General features: G+C 39.8%; 1 protein-coding gene across 2 annotated transcripts in view; it reads left to right on the top strand.

Moving 5' to 3' along the window:
- AGPAT3 (1-acylglycerol-3-phosphate O-acyltransferase 3) overlaps nt 1-20,070 on the top strand; it is a 131,985-nt gene extending 111,915 nt beyond the window's left edge. For both annotated transcript variants that reach the window (XM_073359240.2, XM_073359250.2), the window contains 7 exons: nt 1,723-1,892; nt 2,112-2,273; nt 8,919-9,072; nt 9,560-9,662; nt 13,399-13,474; nt 15,742-15,940; nt 16,641-20,070. In XM_073359240.2, the coding sequence (XP_073215341.1) occupies nt 1,723-1,892; nt 2,112-2,273; nt 8,919-9,072; nt 9,560-9,662; nt 13,399-13,474; nt 15,742-15,940; nt 16,641-16,729 (953 nt within the window). In that variant the 3' untranslated portion in view covers nt 16,730-20,070. The remainder of the gene's footprint in view (nt 1-1,722; nt 1,893-2,111; nt 2,274-8,918; nt 9,073-9,559; nt 9,663-13,398; nt 13,475-15,741; nt 15,941-16,640) is intronic.
- Nucleotides 20,071-20,994: the final 924 nt, after the last annotated feature.

Genomic DNA, 20,994 nt, shown 5'->3' with positions numbered 1-20,994 from the left:
TTCTTCCACAGGATAGCAAGATAATTCTATTTAAGGTTTACATATTTGTGCATTAATATATGTTGAAGCACTAAGTTTGTATGAGAGGTTTCAGAGTAGCAGCCGTGTTAGTTTGTATTCACAAAAAGAAAAGGAGTACTTGTGGCACCTTAGAGACTAACAAATTTATTTGAACATAAGCTTTTGTGAGCTACAGCTCACTTCATCGGATGCTGTAGCTCACGAAAGCTTATGCTCAAATAAATTTGTTAGTCTCTAAGGTGCCACAAGTACTCCTTTTCTTTTGAAGTTAGTATGGGAATAGTTTAAAGTATACCAGAGGTTTATTCACAAACCTCTCACTGAAACCACCAAACATGCACTTAATTGATGCATTTCATCACTTAGGAAATAGGGCTGGCCAGGTTTGAGAGAAACCTGTAGTTGTAAATTATGCATCCCTGTTGATATTCTCATTTCCTCCCTTCTTTAAATCACAGTGGGAAAGAGTCAGACTTGATGTACAAGTTACATTAGTCTCTTCATACCCATAAAGGGGCCCTGAATAAATGAGATCTAAGTGAATAGGCTTGTGGATATGACAAGAAAAGCAATTTAGATAATCAGTCCTGGAGAAGCTAACCCCTCTTTGATTAACGTAGAGCAGTGGTTCTCAATTTTTTTCCATACTCAGACCTCTCTGAGTCTGCCTCATGTCTAGTCTGGATCAAAATTGGACCCCAGCCCATTTAGCTATATGGCAAGGGCAGGCTGGAGACCTTGCTACCACCACGTGGAGAAGCCCTCACATAGAGAGACACTGCCCCAACTCATCCAGCCAGTGCCTTATGAAACAAAGCTGAAGTGCAAAGCTACATTAGTGAATGTTCTATTGATGGTGGGAATTCTAAATATGCAGGAGAAGAGAAGGAAAGCTGAAAAGGGGTGGGTAATGAATGTGACATCAGAGAGAAAGATGAAATGGAGGGAAGGATAGAGGAAACACAAATGTAGAAGAAGAGTTAGAGAAGGAAAAGGATCTTTCTCTTTCCTTCTTTTGTAGACGAAATAAAGGAGAAGCAATTTCTCCTTCTGTTCTTACCCAGTAATTTCTCTGAACTCTCCCCGTTCTTCCCCATGTGTCTCTGGCTTTGTGTTGGTAACCCAATAGAGAATTATTACAGTCATGTGTTTAATATTAAAATATACTGCAGAAATTCTTGTGGCATTGATCCATTAAAAGCCCATGATATTGGTTTGTTTACCTCAATCAAGCATATTTCATATGAACTCAGTGGAAACATTAGGTTGAGTCTATGCATAATTTGTGTTCCACCTGGGAGGAGATGTATCCACTTTTAGTAGAAAGGTCTACTGCTGAAAGGCCCTGCTTTCAGGTTCCAGGGTGGCGGAGTGGGGAGGTTGGTGTTTGTGACATCTTGAATTTACGTTGAGCAACAATAACAATCAGGTATTTATCCCGCGGCCTAAATCCCATTTCAGGGTGGTAGCATAAATATGAATGCAGGTTATCTGGTGTATGTCAGTCTGATAACTCATTTAATCTATAATATAATATAAACCAGCAACCTCAGCAGGATGGATTAAAAAGGTGATAAACATTGTGGTCTAGAAATGTTTGGAATGGGATTTGGACGGAGAGAGGATATTAAACGTGTTATGGTTAAGCATTACACCTAACCTGTGTCTTTTCCCCCCCCCCCTCCCCCCAATATTATTCAGAGTTAGTAATGTTGCTGGAATGGTGGTCGGGCACAGAGTGCACTTTATTCTCAGACCAGGCCACAGTGGATAAATTTGGAAAAGAACATGTGATCATCATCTTGAATCACAACTTTGAAATTGACTTCTTGTGTGGTTGGACCATGACTGAACGCTTCGGAGTGTTGGGCGTGAGTGATTCTGTTAACTTTTCCTTACTCTTGATTTAATTTTAAACTCCTGGGTTTGTTTTTTCATTTGTGGTGGGATTTTCAAAAGAACTCCCATTGACTTCAGTGTGGTCTGAGCTAGGCCAGTGCTGAGCACTTTTGAAAATCCCAGCCTTAGTGCTTTTGCTTAGATCTGACATATATAAATAATCAAATGTCATTGGGTGGCATTTCTTCCAGAGTTCCAAAGTTCTTGCTAAGAGAGAACTGTTGTATGTGCCCTTGATTGGTTGGACGTGGTACTTCCTTGAGATCGTTTTCTGCAAAAGGAAATGGGAAGAAGACAGAGATACAGTTATTAAGGGATTAAAATGTTTGTCTGATTATCCTGAATATATGTGGGTAAGTGTCTGATCCTTTATATATAGTGTCTCCTCTGCTTAGAGTGCAATTATGAAGACTATATTTGTGTGGTGTGTCAGCTTCATACTTAAGAGCGCCGCCTTCTTCCTGTGATTTACATGTGAAGCGTATAGCTATATGCCTTGTTGCAAGTGACTTCATTGCACACTAGCCAGGCTTCTGATCTGTTATTGGCTAGGCATGCCATTTTGAAAATTGTTGGTAAACATGCATAAGTATTTCTCAAAGTATTTAGCAGTAGAAACCTAAACTTACACGTCTCAAAACTTACAACTTTTTTCCCCCTGCTAAAAGGATAAAGGGACTTTCCATAACTCTTTTTACTCAAAAAATACGTTACTCAAGTTTTACTACTGAACTTGTGAATCTAGGCTAAATTGTCCAGGCTAAACTAAACATATTATTTTAAAAAATAGGATGTTTTTTTCCTGCCATAATCTGCAGGGGGGCAGTGGGAGGAGAGATTTACAAAGGTTGCAGATTACAATGGAAAGTTTTTGCATCAGTGCATTCTCTTTGCTCTGTGAAATTGTACAGGTGTTTGAGAAACCTGCAAGAATATACAGATGTCTCCAATTGCCTTTGAAGTCCACATCTCCTTTATATATGCATCCATCAGTTAATTAAGCTCAGTTTTGTGGGGTATATTACAATAATACAACATCATAATTAAACCAAAAAAAATTTAATATTCTGAAAGATACTTTCATGGTTTCACATTTTTGAGCTAATGTATCCATGACTCCTCACCACCAAGAATTTAACTTGATTTGAGTCTATTTAAAAAGAAAAAGAGTACTTATGGCACCTTAGAGACTAATAAATTTATTTGAGCATAAGCATTCGTGAGCTACAGCTCACTTCGTCGGATGCATTCAGTGGAATGCATCCAACGAAGTGAGCTGTAGCTCACGAAAGCTTATGCTCAAATAAATTTGTTAGTCTCTAAGGTGCCACAAGTCCTCCTTTTCTTTTTGCGGATACAGATCTTTTTGCGGATACTAACACAGCTGCTACTCTGAAACCTATTTAAGATAAGTTCCATCAGGCTTGAGAACCTGTGCAATGCATTTCAGTCTCCAAATGCAACGCTAAAAGGTCCGTATTGTAAATACCTTTGTGGGCCGAAAGCTTAACTCCAATAGTACCAGGCACCACTATAAGAGGTGCTGAAAAGATTTTGGCTCCACATAGCACCTCTCATACCCAGTATATTCCAAAATGTTTTACAAAGTGATTAAACTAGCAATCCAGTGGCTGTGTGATCAGATAAAGTTCACAAACAGTGCTGAACAGAAAAGATTTTCTGAGAAGGGAAAAGTTGTTCAGGACAACAGCATTCTCTCCAGCTCCAGCATACTTGTTACTGAAGATTATTTTTTATAGGTGGAGCTAATAGTGATGTCTACAGTTAAGATAGCTTCACAGTTTGCATTATAAGCCCCTGTTGTCAATTTCCTATGCTTTAGCCATCTGGGCTATGCTTGGTCTCTGCCTCAGACTGAATATTTTTGGAATGTTTTAATGAAAATGGGTGTTGCTTCTGTGAATGAGGCTAGTGAAACAGAGGTAGTTTTTGCCATTGTTAACAAAATAGCAAAATTAAATAAAACTTCCTCTTTCAAGAGCTCTAGAGCCTCCATTTTGCAGCAGTAACTTGAAATCTGAAAGGGAGATAGTCTTAGGGTCCATGAGATGTGTGATATATTCCCCATGAAATCCACCCAGATTTGATAGAGTTATTATCAACCCTCTTAAAATCAACATTTGTACATGCTCAGTAAAGCCTGCTAGAGGCTTGCTAGTACAGTCTTTGAACATTCCATCTTCAAAGAGCATACTTCCACCTCTACTAAGTCTCCTAAATGGCAGACAGAGGGCCAGAGCTGCAGACCAGGGGTACAGCAATAGCAGCTACACCTCTCCCCTTGGCTTTGGAAAAGGTGCTCTTGTTTGGGAGCTATGAGGAAATAGAGCTCTAGTCTCAGCTCTTCTACTAACCAGTGTTGATTAGTTTAGTTGATTAGCAAGGCCTCATCCCCTTTAAGAGGGAGGCAAATATCATTGAGAAACTTCACAAATAAAAGCAACTGCTGAGAAGTTGCACAAAGTCACTTCTGGCAGACTTTGGAATTGATATTAGGTTTCTAATATGGCACATCTCATCTTTTTAGCCACTCTGACATTCAGAATGAATGTGCCAGATCTATGTGCTTGGCTATGCTCTCTGTAACCACTCGACCACACTCCCTCCAGAGCAAGAAATAGAAATCAGAATTGCTGTCCCCCTCCCCTCAGCCAGAAATGGAAACCAGCATCCTTGTTTCCCAACATTTCTCCACTGTCTATAAATAACTGAGTAAGCCACAGGCAAAGTATGTCTCATGTCGCCTTCTAATGGCTGGCCCACATAGAGGATAGATAGCCTCCTACTGCTACCACTTATTCTTTTAGCTCAAGTGATAGATGTCTGTGCTGCCCAGCTAAAGGTCCAGGTTTAACCATGCTGATGGTTCAGAGGGTCAGTATGATTCCAAGTGATGGAATTTCTGAGGGCGTTCAGTTTCTTTTAAAAAAACATAGGAAATTATATATAAAAATTACATTAAAATAACTTTTAGGTTGCACAGTCAAGCACTCAAAAGTTAGGAAATGCCAGAATTAAGGTTGTCTGTGCAATCTTCACTGGGTCTCCTTGTGTGTTTGCATTATGATAGTCTTTAATTACAAAATCACATAGTATTTGTTCTACAGTACTTCTGCCTCATTCAGTGCACAGGATGGACAGTGAAGGAGGCAGAGAGTTGCGAGAAGAGAAGTTATTATGTTTAAGGTGCTGGACTGAAACCCAAGACAGCTGGGTTCTTCTATTCCTGGCACTGCCACAGATATCCCACATGATGTTTGACAAAGACTTTCATAATGCATAACCACGATGGTGTTAAATTAATGTTGCATTAATAATATTCATTATGGCATTTCCTAACTTTGGAGTACTTGACTTTGCAACTTTAACATTTATGTAACACAGCTTTTTTTGTATGAAATATGTATATATACTAAAGAGAAAGATAGAGACACAACAGCACTGTTACATAACAGATGTACAGTGACTATAGCAAAATTGAGAGACTATCTTGGTTTCCACATTTTTAGCAGGACTTACTTTTCAAGCACATGGTGAACTACAGCAACCAAACATAATTTACTGCTGTTATATGTAGAATCAACGTCCCCTTTTTGGCTTTTATATGATGCAGAGATTTGTGTACACAGAAGTTAGGAATGCAGCAGTGCCACGCAGCTGAAATGAGGCCAAGAGAAGTGGGGAAATAGGTTCCAGCCACTCAGAATGGCCAAGAATCCAGAGTTCACCCCTGTGGCACCCAGAATAGGTACCTAGTGTTGTCTATTCCTATTAGTTTTGCTCCTGGCTTCATTTCCAAGAGGGGAAGATGTGGGGTGGCAGCCTGGGAGAATCAGATCTGTCTTCTCTGTATTGTGCTTTTTTTAAGTCGTGTAGTGGAGGGTTTCAGCCTTTGTCAATAGGTGCCCAGAGTGGGGTCAAACAGGTGATGTAAGGGTGAGTCCATCCAGTATCCCTCCACACCCCTCTCCTCCCCCCCCCCCCAAATGAAAATACTTAGATACTTCCAGATAATATATTTGCTTTCAAATGGGCACGTATGTCTTTGAATAGCTTTTCTCACTTGCGTACCAGCCCCTTGCATGCTCTGACTTTTCAGGATTTTTTTCCTGTAATGCTCTTTCAACTGTAGTCAGTAGTAGTATTAACTTTCTAGACCCATATGACCTTAAATTTGGTATCAGTACTTTCAAAGCTTTACTTTTACATTACCTGTATCAAAATCTGCTCTTCTCTACACAAGTGCACCTGCCACTGGCTCTCCCACTCTGGCTTAACCAGGAGGTCTTCAATGATCTGAAACTCAAAAAAGTGGAAACTAGGTCAAATTACAAAGGATGAATATAGACCAATGACACAAACATGTAGGGACAAAATTAGAAAGGCCAAGGCACAAAACGAGATTAAACTAGCTAGAGACACAAAGGAAACATTCTACAAATACATTGGAAGACCAAGGGCAGGGTACATCCGTTACTCAATGGGGGGGGGGCGGAATAATAACAGAAAATGTGGAAATGGCAGAAGTGCTAAATGACTTTTTTGTTTCAATTTTCACCAAAAAAAGTTAGAAGCGGTTGGACGTCTAACATAGTGAATGCCAGTGAAAATGAGGTAGGATTAGAGGCTGAAATAGGGAAAGAAAAAGTTAAAAATTAGTTAGACGAGTTTTATGCCTTCAAGTCACCAGGGGCTGATGAAATGCATACTAGAATACTCAAGGAGCTGACTGAGGAGATATCCGAGCCATTAGCAATTGTCTTTGGAAGCCATGGAAGATGGGAGAGATTCCAGAGGACTGGAAAAGGGCAAATATAGTGCCAGTCTATAAAAAGGGGAATAAGGTCAACGCGGATTACAGACCAGTCAGTTTAACTTCAGTTCCCGGACAGATAATGGAGCAAATAAGTAAGCAATCAATTTGCAAACACCTAGAAGATGATAAGGTGATAAGTAACTGTCAGGATGGATATGTCAAGAACAAATTATGTCAAACCAACCTAATAGCTTTCTTTGACAGGTTAACAAGCCTTGTGGAAAGTGGGGGAAGCAGTAGATGTGGTATATCTTGACTTTAGTAAGGCTTTGGCTACAATCTCGCATGACCTTCTCATAAACAAATGAGGGAAATACAACCTAGGTGGAGCTATTATAAGATGGGTGCATAAATATTTGGAAAACCATTCCTAGAGAATAGTTAGCAGTGGCTCACAGTCAAGCTGGAGAGGCATATCAAGTGGGGTCCCGCAGGGATTGGTTCTGGCTCGGTTCAATATCTTCATCAATGATTTAGATAATGGCATAGAGAGTACACTTATGAAGTTTGCGGACAATACCAAGCTGGGAGGGGTTGCAAGTGCTTTGGAGGATATGTTTAAAATTCAAAATGATCTGGACAAATTAGAGAAATGGTCTGAAGTAAATAGGATAAAATTCAATAAGGACAAATACAAAGTACTCCACTTAGGAAGGAACAATCAGTTTCATACATACAAAATGGGAAATGACTGCCTAGGAAGGAGTATGGGATCTAGGGGTCATAGTGGACCACAAGCTAAATATGAGTCAACAGTGTAACACTGTTGCAAAAAAAAAAAAAGAAAGAAAGAAAGCAAACATCATTCTGTGATGTAGTAGCAGAAGTGTTATAAGCAAGACACAAGAAGTAATTCTTCCACTCTACTCTGCGCTGATTAGGCCTCAACTGGAGCATTGTGTCCAGTTCTGGGCACCACATTTCAGGAAAGATGTGGACAAATTTGAGAAAGTCCAGAGAAGAGCAACAAAAAAAATTAAATGTCTAGAAAACATGACCTGTGAGGCAAGATTGCAAAAAATTGGGTTTGTTTATTCTGGAGAAGAGAAGACTGAGAAGGGACATATGAAAGGTTGTTACAAGGAGGAGGGTGAAAAATTGTTCTCCTTAACCTGTGAGGATATGACAAGAAGCAATGGGCTTAAATTGCAGCAGGGGCAGTTTAGGTTGGACATTAGGGAAAACTTCCTAACTGTCAGGTTAGGCACTGGAATAAGTTGCTTGAGGAGGTTGTGGAATATCCATCGATGGAGATTTTTAAGAGCAGATTAGACAAACACCTGTCAGGGATGGTCTAGATCAGAGGTTCTCAAACTGGGCGTCGGGACCCCTCGGGGGGTTGCGAGTTTATTACATGGGTGTTGTGAGCTGTCAGTCTCCAACCCAAACCCCGTTTTGCCTCCAGCATTTATAATGGTGTTAAATATATAAAAAGGTGATTTTAATTTATAAGGGGGGTTACACTCAGAAGCTTGCTATGTGGAAGGGGTCACCAGTGCAAAAGTTTGAGAACCACTGGTCTAGATTGTACTTAGTCCTGCCATGAGTGTTTGGGACTGGACTAGATGACTTCTCAAAGTCCCTTCCAGTCCTACCATTCTATGATCTACATCTTTGTGGTAGAAAAGAGAATTTCCTTATTTAGTATTGGAAATTGCTTGTTTCTTGTAGCTGAGCTGGAACTTGAAGCTGAAGTCATGTTCATGCATTTTTGAGTGTTCCTGTGACTTTTAAAGGAAGAAATATTTCAGCTGGAATTAAGCCAGGGGAGCAGGGGGGGAGAGAGAACGTGTGTGTGTGTATATATAGCCTATTTGCTTGATTAGAAAATAAACTGATATCCAAAAAGATGCTTTAAATTTAAATGTGTCTCTGAATATTTGCATGTGTGTTCCACATTCTTTGAGACCAGGCTCTAATTAGCTGTGTTCTCAAAGCAGATACTGTACAGCAAACTGCTGGTTGTAATTCTCAAATAATATGATCTGTTATATTCAGTTATGCCACTGAAAAGTTGTAGGATGGCTCTGATGTGTGATAACTATAGAACAAAGGAGGAAATTGTGTGTGTCTGTCCATCCTGTAAGAGCTCCAAATCTGCACTACACAGTAATTTCTTGTTAAGAAAAACCCTTGTTTTTCCTCTTGTTTTGTATGCTAGTTTCTCCTGTATTGTGAAGGAACTCGTTTTACAGAAACCAAGCATCGTATCAGCATGGAGGTGGCTGAATCCAAAGGGTTGCCTAAATTGAAATATCATCTGTTGCCCAGAACCAAAGGTTTCACCACTGCTGTCCAGTGTCTCAGGGGAACAGGTATGGGTGAGCTGTTTGTTCTAAACCTTACTAGTAATGTGTGTTATTATGTATCATAGTTCAGTATATTCATTGCATTCGGTGAGTAGGTGATAATACAGAGTCAGTATGGCTCTTGGATGACATCAAGATTAAGCTGAAGCACTAGACTCCATTTTCTAAACAATCTTTAAAATGTATTAATTTTTTCTAGTTTAATTTGCAAAAATTAATACTTTCCATCTTTAAAGTGGCAATATACAAACATTGCATAATTATTCAGCTCTCACTCCACTCCTGTGAGGTGTATGCATATACTCTGCCATAGCTTAGATTGTTAAGGAGGCCATCTGGGTAAATAAAACCTATGGGTTTTGAAATGTTTTGCCAACTGGTATTATTAAAGCAGTGTTTGCATCAGGGTTTGTTTCTGTTTAAAGCTTGAACAGCAGCAACCTCGATGCTTTGGATGCTGAGGTTAACAGCTATATTTTCTTTCTTTCGACAGTTTCAGCAGTGTACGATGTAACACTAAACTTCAGAGGAAACAAGAACCCATCTTTGTTAGGAATCCTTTATGGAAAGAAATACGAAGCAGATATGTGTGTAAGGTGAGCATATAATGATGGAAGTGAGACGTACAAGGTTTGTGTTTGGATACTGTGTCCCCAAAACTGGTAGGAAAATGTCATTCATCACTGCATCCCTTGAGGATGTTCCTTTGCATGCCCTGAGGATCTTCCCATTTCCCTGTCATTCAAACTAGCCTCACTTAAAAGAGCCCATGTCACAGCCGTCACCTGTCAGGCCAGAAGGAGACTAGGTCGAAATTTCAAGAGTGGGCATGACTACTCCTATAATCTGGCATTCACCTGCACCCTCCAGAATCAGGAAAATGAAACTAATCATGCCCTCCCTGCCATGTGGTGTTAAAGTCCTGCCCAAAACGAACAGTCTCTCATAATGGATTGTGTAGATCTGCATAGTATGATCATTCCTCTCTTTTCTTATGTGACTTTGATTAGTACTGAATTCACAATATTAATCCTGAATGAATTCACACCGAAAAATGGTAAGACAAAAACACCCTATCGCCTGTGGGCAAACACTTTGCACAAAAGGATCACGCCTTTTGGACATATCAGACCTCTCAGTCCTCATCCTCAAAGGAAATCTGCACATCACCTTCAAAGGATGAGCCTGGGAACTTAAATTTGTTACTCTAATAGACACTAAAATCCATGGATGCAACAGACATGCTCGTTGTTTTGTGGCCCATTACAACAATTTGTAACACATCCTACTGCCTACTAATCCTCCATTGTCCTATGATTGCAGACTTATTGATTGCCCACTTCATTTTAAGTAGTCTCCTACAAGATGTGTGAACCCTTAACACTTAACAATCTGTCCCTCCTTGTATTTAGCTTAGACTCTCTAGTTTCTTTCTCCAGACCCAAAGAAGAGCTCTGTGATACTCAAAAGCTTGTCCCGTCCAACAACAGAAGTTGGTCCAGTATATTACCTCACCCACCTTGTCTTTCTCATATCCTGGGACCAATGGCTACAATAACACTGCAAATATTTTAAATATCAACATTGTTAATTGTCATCATTAGCATCTGAGTTAACACTGATTGAAATAAATGAAGACAGTCAGTCCTCACAGCTGTTGTTTCAGGCCCTCTGCTAACTTGACAGGTGTCTCTGTGTCTGTTACCTTCAGCTTTGAAGGTTTTCTTCGCAACTGACACAATTCCTTTTATTCCTTTTCTTTAAAAAACTCAAAGTTAAGACTCTGAACAACAACTGAGAGGTCTGTCCACTCCCTTCCCCACCTCTTATCCTTGTGTTCCCTACGCTTTGTGAGACGCTACCTTACTCTGATAGAGAGATTGCTGTTGAATAACCAGAGGTATTTCTTTTTCTCCCCGGGTTGTTGGGCACTGCCGTGGAGTGTGTTGCCAAGCTACTGACCAAGTTTATTCTTCTTTTTGATACAAGGGGTTGTGTGTTGTATTGAATCCTATTGAGGAGAACTTCTGGGGAGTCTCACCTAGACCTTCAGCATTGAGAGGTAGCAGCAACAATTTAGCAAAATGTAGAGCAAGAGCTGCCAGCCTAGAAGAAGGTGAAACACTAGCTGTAGTTGGGGAGGAACTTCCATTCCAATCCTGTTCTCAGGTGCTTACGTAACTTCCCCGAAAATTACTCTCTCAGCTGACATTCCCCATGCTTGCTGAGAGCCCAGAGTGGAGAGGGACTGGAAACCTGGAACAATTCCATTTGACCATTTTGGGAATTATCCAGGGATGGAGAAGGGAAAGGCATGCATTCAGAAATGCCTTCAGGAAATTTTTCAGAAATCTTTTTCAGTTGGATAACTCAAACTGTTTTCACTTTAATTCTTCACGCTTGCCACATACATATTCCCAATGAGGAGCGTGTGCTTTGCTAAGTGGAGAAACAAGTTACAAACCAAGTAACAGTGCACTGCACATGTGCTGAGTATGATTTCCCTAGACAATTGTAAGTGCCCAAAGCATGGCAAAGTAGATATGAGTAAGTATGCACAAGCAAATATCTGGATATTTGTGCACTGAAACAATGGCTTCATCCACTTAATACCTTCTGCTTTGCTAAATGAGATGTGAGTTGGTGTGGCTTGGTGGTGCTAAAGGAAAGATGAAAACCAGTGGCTGTCAGTCAACCTTACAGAAGAGTCTGGGGTATTAGTGCTAGGTGAGCTTTCCTGACTAATTGTGCCCAGTTACTAACCTAACTTCTGAATTGTTCAGTCTGCTCTGATTTTAGACATATATATTTATTTGTGGGGTGAATGTGCCTTCTCAAGACACTTGACTGTGCTAGAACCTGCCTTGTTTAAAGTTGCTTGTGGGCATGGGAGGTTAATCCCAACTGGAAATACAATTTTTCTGTTGATGGGAACTTCCTACAATGCTGCAATGAGCAGGTACAAAACTGAATCTAATTTTTCCAGACATTATGGTGAGCTCACTGGTAGGATGTAGCTAGCATACATTTCCCTGTCACAGGCTGTATGTTTCTGTCCTTTTACTGCAAACTGAACACATGTGGCACCCTTAATGAGTCTGCAGACTTGGCTTAGGTCAAAGAAAGGAAGCCATGTGAGCTCAGGTTTTGAGCATAAGGTGTACGCCGTCCTCTGCACAGAGAGGAGTGGCCAAGCCTGTTTGCACACTTTGCTGGTCTTCATTCATAATGGACTCCAGAGAATTGAAATAATCCTCCTAAATCATCAAAATGGTCTTGCTGTGAGTACCCTCTAGTGGCGATTTCAGTGCAGTGATGACTTTGGAAGAGAGCTTTCAGCAAATGATGCTTTTTATTAATGGTGCAATCCTTCTTTATAAAGCTATTATCAAAACTAAATATTGTGTTAGTGATTTAACGGTCTAGAATGTGTTGAACGTGTCTTTCAGAGCACTGGGAAACGCTTTTTTTTTTCCCCACTTGTGTATTTTACAGATTATTGTACTACGTGTTTGAACTGCTGACCTGGTCATTGGCCATCTCACTGATCTTTTTTTTTCCCCCACCAGTGTCTTTTCTGTTTGCCCAGAGGATCACAGAATCGGATTATTATCATCCCTCCAAAAGATGCTACATAACTAGGGATGAGTGAACCTTGCAGGTTTCGACTTTGCAAATTGAACCTTGCAAAGAGTCTCTATACATTGCAAAGCAAGAAGGCTGGCTCTGCAGTGGGAAGTAATTTGAAAGCTGGAGACTGATTGCTGGAAGGGCAGAGTGATTGATTGAGAGGACAGTAGAATAGCAGGGAAATGAGTAGATTGTCACTAGAAGTGGGATATGAAGAGAAGATGGTTTCAATAGAGCTGGTCACAATTTTCCAAATTTTGATTTTTCAAGTAAAAAAAGATTATTTTTTTCACTATGAAAATGTTTGTGAATAATTTTCCAGTTTGTTGACCAGCTCTAGTCGTCAAAATGTGAACTAGATCTTACTTGAATTCAACCATTGATAACGCCATTGCAGCTGCAGTAATACTTGACTAGAAAATATGTGTCTTTCTGAGGGAGACAGAAATTGGTAGCAAACAGCTGTGTATTCTGCTGTTTCATGAATGCAAATTTCTAAGTGGGAACTGGAAGTGTGGTTTCTATTAAAAGCTGTCTGATTCTTATTTGCACTTCATGACTTTGGTCATTCCAAAACTTCTGACAGTTTTTGCTATATATTGAATTGCAGCTCTTCATTTGAAAAGATCTAAAGTAAAATAAATATCTGGATTTTCTTTTAAGACTCTTTTTTTTTTTTTTTAAATCTCTTTAATAAACCAGGAGATTTCCTCTTGAAGATATCCCTGTAGATGAAAAGGAAGCTGCAAACTGGCTTCATAAACTGTACCAGGAGAAGGTAAATGACTTTTTTCTCTTTCAGATCTGCCATAAAGTAACGTTCTAAGGAGCAGCATGTCAAGAGCTGAGCAATGCACACTCAACTCGTGGAGGGAGAGAGGAAATGGGAGCACGATTTGTAACTTGGCAGCTATTCCTTAGATTCATTTAAGGAGCAGTGTTGGCAGGCTTTGAAGGGAGCCTCATCCATTCCTCCTTGACCACAGAATGGTGGCTGTGGTTTGAAGGGAAACGTTGTGGGATACTGCACAGACATAGAAGACACCCTCTCCCCGCCCACACACACACGCAGCTACCCTTGGGGGAAACCATACGTAACCTGGTCTCTTTTGCTATGTCCTTCGGGTTTGGGGTATTTTTCATATATTTTTAAATGTTTTTGTTGCACCTATGGACGTTTCTAGGAGCTATAGATGCATGATAATTCTAAACCAGAGGTGGTGATTCATTTTGGACACATTTAGCAGAGTGAGGCTCTAGATTGCAACTTTTGCAGAGCTAGTCTTTGTTCTCTTCTGCCTATTCCTCTGTCTCTGTCCACTTGCCTGCCGGATCTCTGCTGCAATTTCTGACGTGATGCAGGCAGGTCCATTAGTTTGCTGTCAGAGCACATAGGTAGTGCATTCTCCGGGTGCTCAAAAGTTTTCTTTCAACTCTTTTTCCTAGATGGTAAATTTCTTGACCACAGATTTAATAGAGCTGCAGGGATGGGGAGAGAACTGTACATAAAGTTTGCCATGTGCTTGTATAGATTGGACTTGTGTACATCAGTACATCTGTTTTGAAATGCATATCTTGATTTTTATTTTTTGTGTGTGCTGTTTCTGGCACAGAAGGTAGAAGAGCACAGAAACCCTGACACTTCTGAGATTTTTTTCTGCCTTGGTGACCTGTACTGCAATATTTCCAAACCTTCACTTAACCTGTAGGCAGGCAACAAATTGTTCATAAGGTTCTTGGCGTTCTTCTCCCAAGTTTCACTTTTGTTCATTATAACCGTATTTATTGTAGATCCTAAAAATACTCAAAACAGTTGGGGCAAGGGGACTGAGAATTGTTCACAAAGAATATTAGTTGTTGTCCGCCCCTCTTGTATCCTGGATGTCGATGTGTCAAACAGACTTAAGAGTCATTTGAAAATTATGAAAATACCCCATGAAATTTCCCACTTTGGTAGCTGAGCGTTGATGCACATTTTTAGTTTTTGCTTTTCCATTTGTGTCACCCTCTTTGCTGTCGAGTAAGTATAGAGTTAAGCGGGGAAAGCAGATAGCACACCATTTCACTTCACTTGGACAGAATGCTGCCCCAGTCGAGGATCTGATGTTGGCTGTACCGCCATTCAACACTGGAGTCAAATTTTATTAGAGGGGTTTTTTTTTCATAAATTGATCTCAGTGGGTTTAGAAAAGCCACTGTAACTGTGGAATTCCTAAAGTGCTGTCTTTGTACTAAAGGATTTATTATTAAGAGGGAATGTCTTGAGCTCATCTTTTTTTGGTAAAGTCAATGGAGGCTAAAATAGCGATAGGTTAAATAAATGACTTTTCATTCTATATGCAGCTTATAAATCATTGTCTTAAACTGAGAAAAATAATGTGGACACAGTAATCATTTGTCTGATTTTTCTCAGTACCACACTTTTCTAAAGCCTTAGTTCAGGGTGTATTGCTTTCTGAAGTTCTATGGTTCTGGCTACAGGATTGAGCCTTCCTGTGAAGAATCAAGCCCCAGTATCTTCAGGTTGCAAGGACCCTGCTGGTCAGCTTGTGCTTTGCCTCACTCTGTTAGCTCCAGAAGGAGTACTTTTCTGCTGCACCTCCTATAGATGGTTCCTGATTCTCTGGTAATAAAAACAGGAAGAAGGAGCAATAGAGAAGCAACCAGCACAGGACTGGAAAGTGTCTGAGTAGTTCTCAGGGCTAAAGCTTCTCTGAAGTCTGAACACAGTGACAGCTGGGGGTGGCGTGTAGGGAGGTGGAAAGAGACTGACAGTATTTGATTTCTGTTTGTTTACATTTGTTTATTTTTAAATAATGTTCAAAATGTGTGTTTATAGTATTAACTGATGGTTATTGCAGCATAACAGAATGCCAGACAGACCACAGAAAATACAAATTCCTCTCACAGACTCTAATAATGCTTGCCACAGATGTGGGCCTTTATGGCATCATGGAATTCTACAGTCTGGGAACTATTCATGCAAAAACTAACATTCCTGAATTAGGAACATTCTTTTTTTCCCCCTACCGCTCTCTCTCCCAGGATGCTTTACAAGAGATGTATAATCAGGAAGGCATATTTCCCGGCCAACAGTTTAAACCTCCTAGAAGACCATGGACTCTGCTAAACTTCCTCTTCTGGGCTACTGTCCTGCTCTCTCCTCTCTTCACATTTGGTTTTGGAATTTTTGCAAGTGGATCACCCCTTCTTATCCTTGCATTCCTGGGGTTTGTTGGAGCAGGTAATGAAAATTATTGAGAAGAGGGAGATGATGCCAAAGCACAATATGATACAATAGTGGCCATTACCTGTTATAAATTCTGCGTATGATTACTATTAATGATACTTCCAGAAAGTTGTTATTTTGGATGAAAATTCAGGACAAGTTACGTAGGTTTCCATTTTTGCATAGAAAAACAATTATTTCAAAAGCCTTAATTTCAAACAGGTTAGTCTCTTATTTCTTAAGTTATACTTAATGTGCTAATTAATATTCACACAGTAGCCCCGTCATGAGGGGTGAAGCATATTCGCTGGGTAATGTGAAGAAGTTTGCAGTGATGTTCCCCATACTGACTGAGTATGTTCTGTGGTTAACTGAAGACTTCAGCTTCCAGAGCTATCAGTACAGTTTCTTTTAAAAAATGTGCACTAGTTACACTTTTATTGATTCTTAAAATCTGGACTGCCCTATGGTTTAATGATTTAGCACATGTACTGGATCCAAAGTGTCAGTCAATGGAAGCTGCATACACAGATTGGAGGCAGTGTCTGGCCCGGAGTCACTACTGATTGCTCAGTCTGTGACCTCTGTATCCAATCCCCATGGCCCATCTAGCATCAAAGAGTGTCTGTCTGAGAGAGAGAGAGAGAGTCAGAGACAGGATTTTATCATTATATCAGTTGTAATGCACCTCCAATTTCTGTATTCTATTTTAAAGCTTCCTTTGGAGTTCGTAGACTGATAGGAGTAACCGAAATAGAAAAAGGCTCCAGCTATGGCAACCAAGAATTCAAGAAAAAGGAATAACTCACAGCTGCAAGCAGAGCACATATAACCAGACTATGGTATCAAATTAACTTCATTAAAAAACACTTAGAAACTATCTTTTTCTTATTAACTGATGACTAATATTAATGAATAATACTTGAGCCAAGAATGAAGAAATTGGACGAATCAAGAGGAGAGAAAACATCAGCTTTCTGTCTGTTTAAGGACCATGGTATTCAAACTTGGGGTGAAAATCTGGGCTAAAAAATGGTAACTTTTTGCTTTGTTTGTGGAGGGGCCGAGAAATATTGGACACAGTGAGCTGTTTCTGCAGATGACCAGTCACACTGGTTTATCCTTCAAGAATCTGAAACTCACTTTGCAACAGGAGCCATTGAATGTTTCCTCTTGCTAAAGTCAATTTAATATTGGTTTTTCCCAGCATCCGTGCTGAGTGTGCTCCAGGAAACACAACCCATTTTAAATTCACTGACAGTAGTTTCTTGGGTGAAAGCCATTTGGAAAGGCCATTTTATCATGACTACAGACAAAATCCCATTTGTGTACATTTTATTGCAGGCACTTTTTATTTTCAGGCAACATCGTAGAATTTCTGTACCACAAGAAAATGGATAATGGAATTTTGATGGAAGTGGTACCTTATTGATAAGCACATACTGTACATCAGATTCACAGTTTAAAGGCTTCCACCCCTACCTGTTGGTCAATGCTCAGTTAAAGCTCAACACACCACTTTGGTGGTTTGAGCACTGATTGCCCTGTTTTGTACTTAACATGCCTTGGATCCGTTTTGCTTTGCTTTTTTTAAGTGAATAGTAAGCCCTGAGATTTGGTCCAATGTAAAGAAGGCTATTTACTCAGTTGTACTGACGTTTCTTCCTTATATCTGTTAATGTTTCTCATCACTGAAGTCCCACTCCACTGGTTGTCCCCTGCAGCAGTCTACTGAGAAAATCAGCATAAACCAGCACAGCAGTCCTGGAAAGGATTTTTCTTTATCTGCAGCAACACTAAAAAGAAAGGGTGCAATTAGTGTCTCTAGTGCAGTGATACTCGGTGCTTCAGGAGTCAGATTAGCAATCAACATTACCCAAAAGAGTCACAGTAGTGCGAATTCATGGTTTCATTTACTATAGTACTATATATTCATATTGAAACAATATGACAGGCGAAATATTTAGTGTGTGTGTTTGTATGTGTATGTATTATTCTCACAGCAAAATGATTGACCAAGTATTATTTTATCAACTACAGTTGGTTAATGGCATAGTAAAAGCATCCTGATTGGTTACTAACTAAATCACACAGTGTTTTAATATCATGTGCTGCAAAGAGCCGCAGGAGACCGCCTGATATCACTGCTCTAATGTTTAGGGGTCAAATCCTGGCCTCACTGAAGTCAATAGAAGTTTTCCCATTGACTTCAGTGGAGCCAGGATTCCACCCTGCATGTTCCGGCTGTACAGTGGTCTGTGCTGCTTTTCTTAGCTGGCTATGTTAGGACACTGATATGAGATATATCGCTAGATGAGCCATGTTGTTAGAGGTGGAAACACTAGATGGGTGTAGAGGTATCTTCAGGGGGTTTTAATATCTACAATGCTGATCACTTAGCCTTTGGGCTTATTGTTGAAAACTGGACATCGGAACCTTGGCTGTGCCAGTCTCTTTCCAAATGCACATTGTAAGGCTGTGCAGAGTGCTCTTGTATGTGTGTGTAGATGGGTATTCATAAATATGCGGAAACTACTTATATCTTCAAGTTTAAAGGCCAAATTCTGCACTCGGCTACACTCCAGAGTAGGCAGTGGAATGTGTTGCCCAAGTATAACTGAGGGCAGAATTTGACCCTAAAGGTTAAAATGATGTTGTGTTAACGGTCATCCTCTCATCTTAACCCAAACTCTGTTTGAATATTTATTTCAGTTCTGTGAAGGCCGGATCTCGTTAAAACACTGATTTATTTTTTCTTTGCTGTGGTAGCCAAAGGTAAAAGTGTAATATTTTACCTTCTTTTCATACTCCCGCTAACCTCTTCCCCCACAGATATTTGCCCATAAGGATTTTCTTTTTAACTTCAAGTTTTAGAATCGTTTAATAGCTTACTGAAATGCTGCATTTTGGGTTGTTCATCATTACTTTCTCATGTACCTGACTGTTCATTTGGGGTATTTTTTAATGAGAGAATTTTCAGATTGTCTCACGGTATCCATGTCTTTTGTTAGATCCATCCCCAGTTAAGCATTGCGCTCTCAGCCCCTGTGTTAGTATGGCATGCTTCCTAAGGGAAAAAAGGGTGCACAATTCTTAACTTCAGTGAAAGTTGAACACTGGCTTCGGAGGGGCAGAATACGGCCATGATTGTATGTTTTCTTACCAGACATTTTTTGCACTCTTTTTAAACAGTTAGAATTCTGAATGCTGATAAAGCAAAATCCCTGGTTTTCTTTGATGTTTTCTAACCAGAGGAGCAAAACAGGTGGGCTTGCTATTTTTTTATTTTTATTTGGGTAATGGCTATAACTCTTGCTTGTTAGGAAGACTTAACAGATGCTGTATACTTGCTTTCTGAAGATGATGTTCAACATATTTAAATTGCACTTGCTTTGGTAACAAGAGCAAAGCAGGAAGACCACTGGTTATACTTTACAGTTACCTGTGAGCAGGGGCCTTGGTACTGGTAGACACTGCCAGATTTTAACAAATATTTCCCTTTTCTTAGTGGTGGGAGGGAGGGGTTGGGCACTAGGCAGAGGAAAAGATTAAAAATCCCTTCTTTTTATAGAGGTCTTGTCTCCTCTTAGTGCATGCAACTCCTAATTAGAGTTAATGGGATTAGTGCATGTACATCAAGGGGAGAATAAGCACATGTTCAATGTATTTTCTTTTCTTATCATAACATATTGGTCGTGCTCTGTTTTGAAAGTGTAGTAAATATATTATCATTTGCTTAATTTTTACTATTCTAAGCAGACATATTGGTAACAATTTGGAAAACTGAATTGTACAACAGTGCACAGTACACTGCACAAATAGTGCAAGAATATTTTCATTTGGAACTTTTGTCTCTTCAGATAGGTTTTTTTTTTTAATATATAATTATATATATATATATATATATATATATATATATATATATATATTATATATATATATATATATACACAGAGTATGTATAAATTAACATGATTGGAAATAGCTGCAGTAAATGTCTCTAATGAAGATGAGCAAGTGGCTTGGATTGGAACAGTGAGCATAGATTTTATATTTTACACTATTTTCTTCTGGTTTAATAGAAAATAGCTTGTATAATTGACTACCAAGCCCTCTGAGAGCAATAATAAACAAAAATATATCAATTTTTTTTGGTCTTTGATTTTCACCCATGATCTCCACAATTTCAGTAAGTCTTTTAAGAATCTGGAAGCATTTCCCCTTTCACTCCACCCATCTTTCAAGGCTTTAATTGTTTGATCTTTTGGATTAAAATTCAAGTTCTCCAGTTGTGGACCTGAGGTCTCAGTGGATCTTTCACAGGCCAACTGCTGGGGAGCTCAACCCTGATTCAGGAGACAAATGGCTTCCCAGACTGAATATGCACCCAGTTTAGATTCTGGACCTTAGCAGCTCCCTAGCACTGGCATGGAGGAAGAAGTCATACCCCGTCAAATTCCCATGTGCAATACCATAATAGCATCGTGCGACCCAATTCAGGAGCCTTGTGAAGAATATGGTGGGAGAGCTCTTGCCGGTTGCTGGCACCATTGCATCCCATCAGTCATAAAAACATAAACATTTGTTGCTGAAGGAGGACTTCCTGTGGTATACTAATTAGCATTTACAGGCTTTGGCTCATATAGGTCTCTTGCCAACCATGAGCTGACTGTCAGAATGTGTTTTGCTATTGACTTTGTGTCCCACCGGGTGATGTGTTTCTCTCGGGCACAAAGAACATAGGCAATGTCCTTTGTTCTGCTTTAAACTACTTTGAAGGGCTCTGTACACTTAATTGCTGACCAATACTGAGGATTATGTCCCTTGTCCTGGTTGCCTAGCATTCATGGAAAAAGCGCACATCTTTTCTCTGGAGCTTTGTTATATTCACCTCTGTGGTATTCATCTTGACTTCATTTACCACCGTCTACTTGCAATGTAGCGTCTGCAGACTGTTCTCTTCTGACGCCGCAGGTGGAGCTCAGGGGCTTTCTAAAACATCTTTTCCAATACAGCATATCTTCTAATAGAAGTTACTACAAGTGTCCATGGATTTTGTCTTCCTGTCA

The sequence above is a fragment of the Lepidochelys kempii genome, chromosome 1 (genome assembly GCF_965140285.1).
Source record: "Lepidochelys kempii isolate rLepKem1 chromosome 1, rLepKem1.hap1, whole genome shotgun sequence".
Lineage (NCBI taxonomy): Eukaryota > Metazoa > Chordata > Testudines > Cheloniidae > Lepidochelys > Lepidochelys kempii.
The sequence above is the reverse complement of the archived record's forward strand: the minus strand, read 5'-3'. Positions and strand labels throughout refer to the sequence as shown.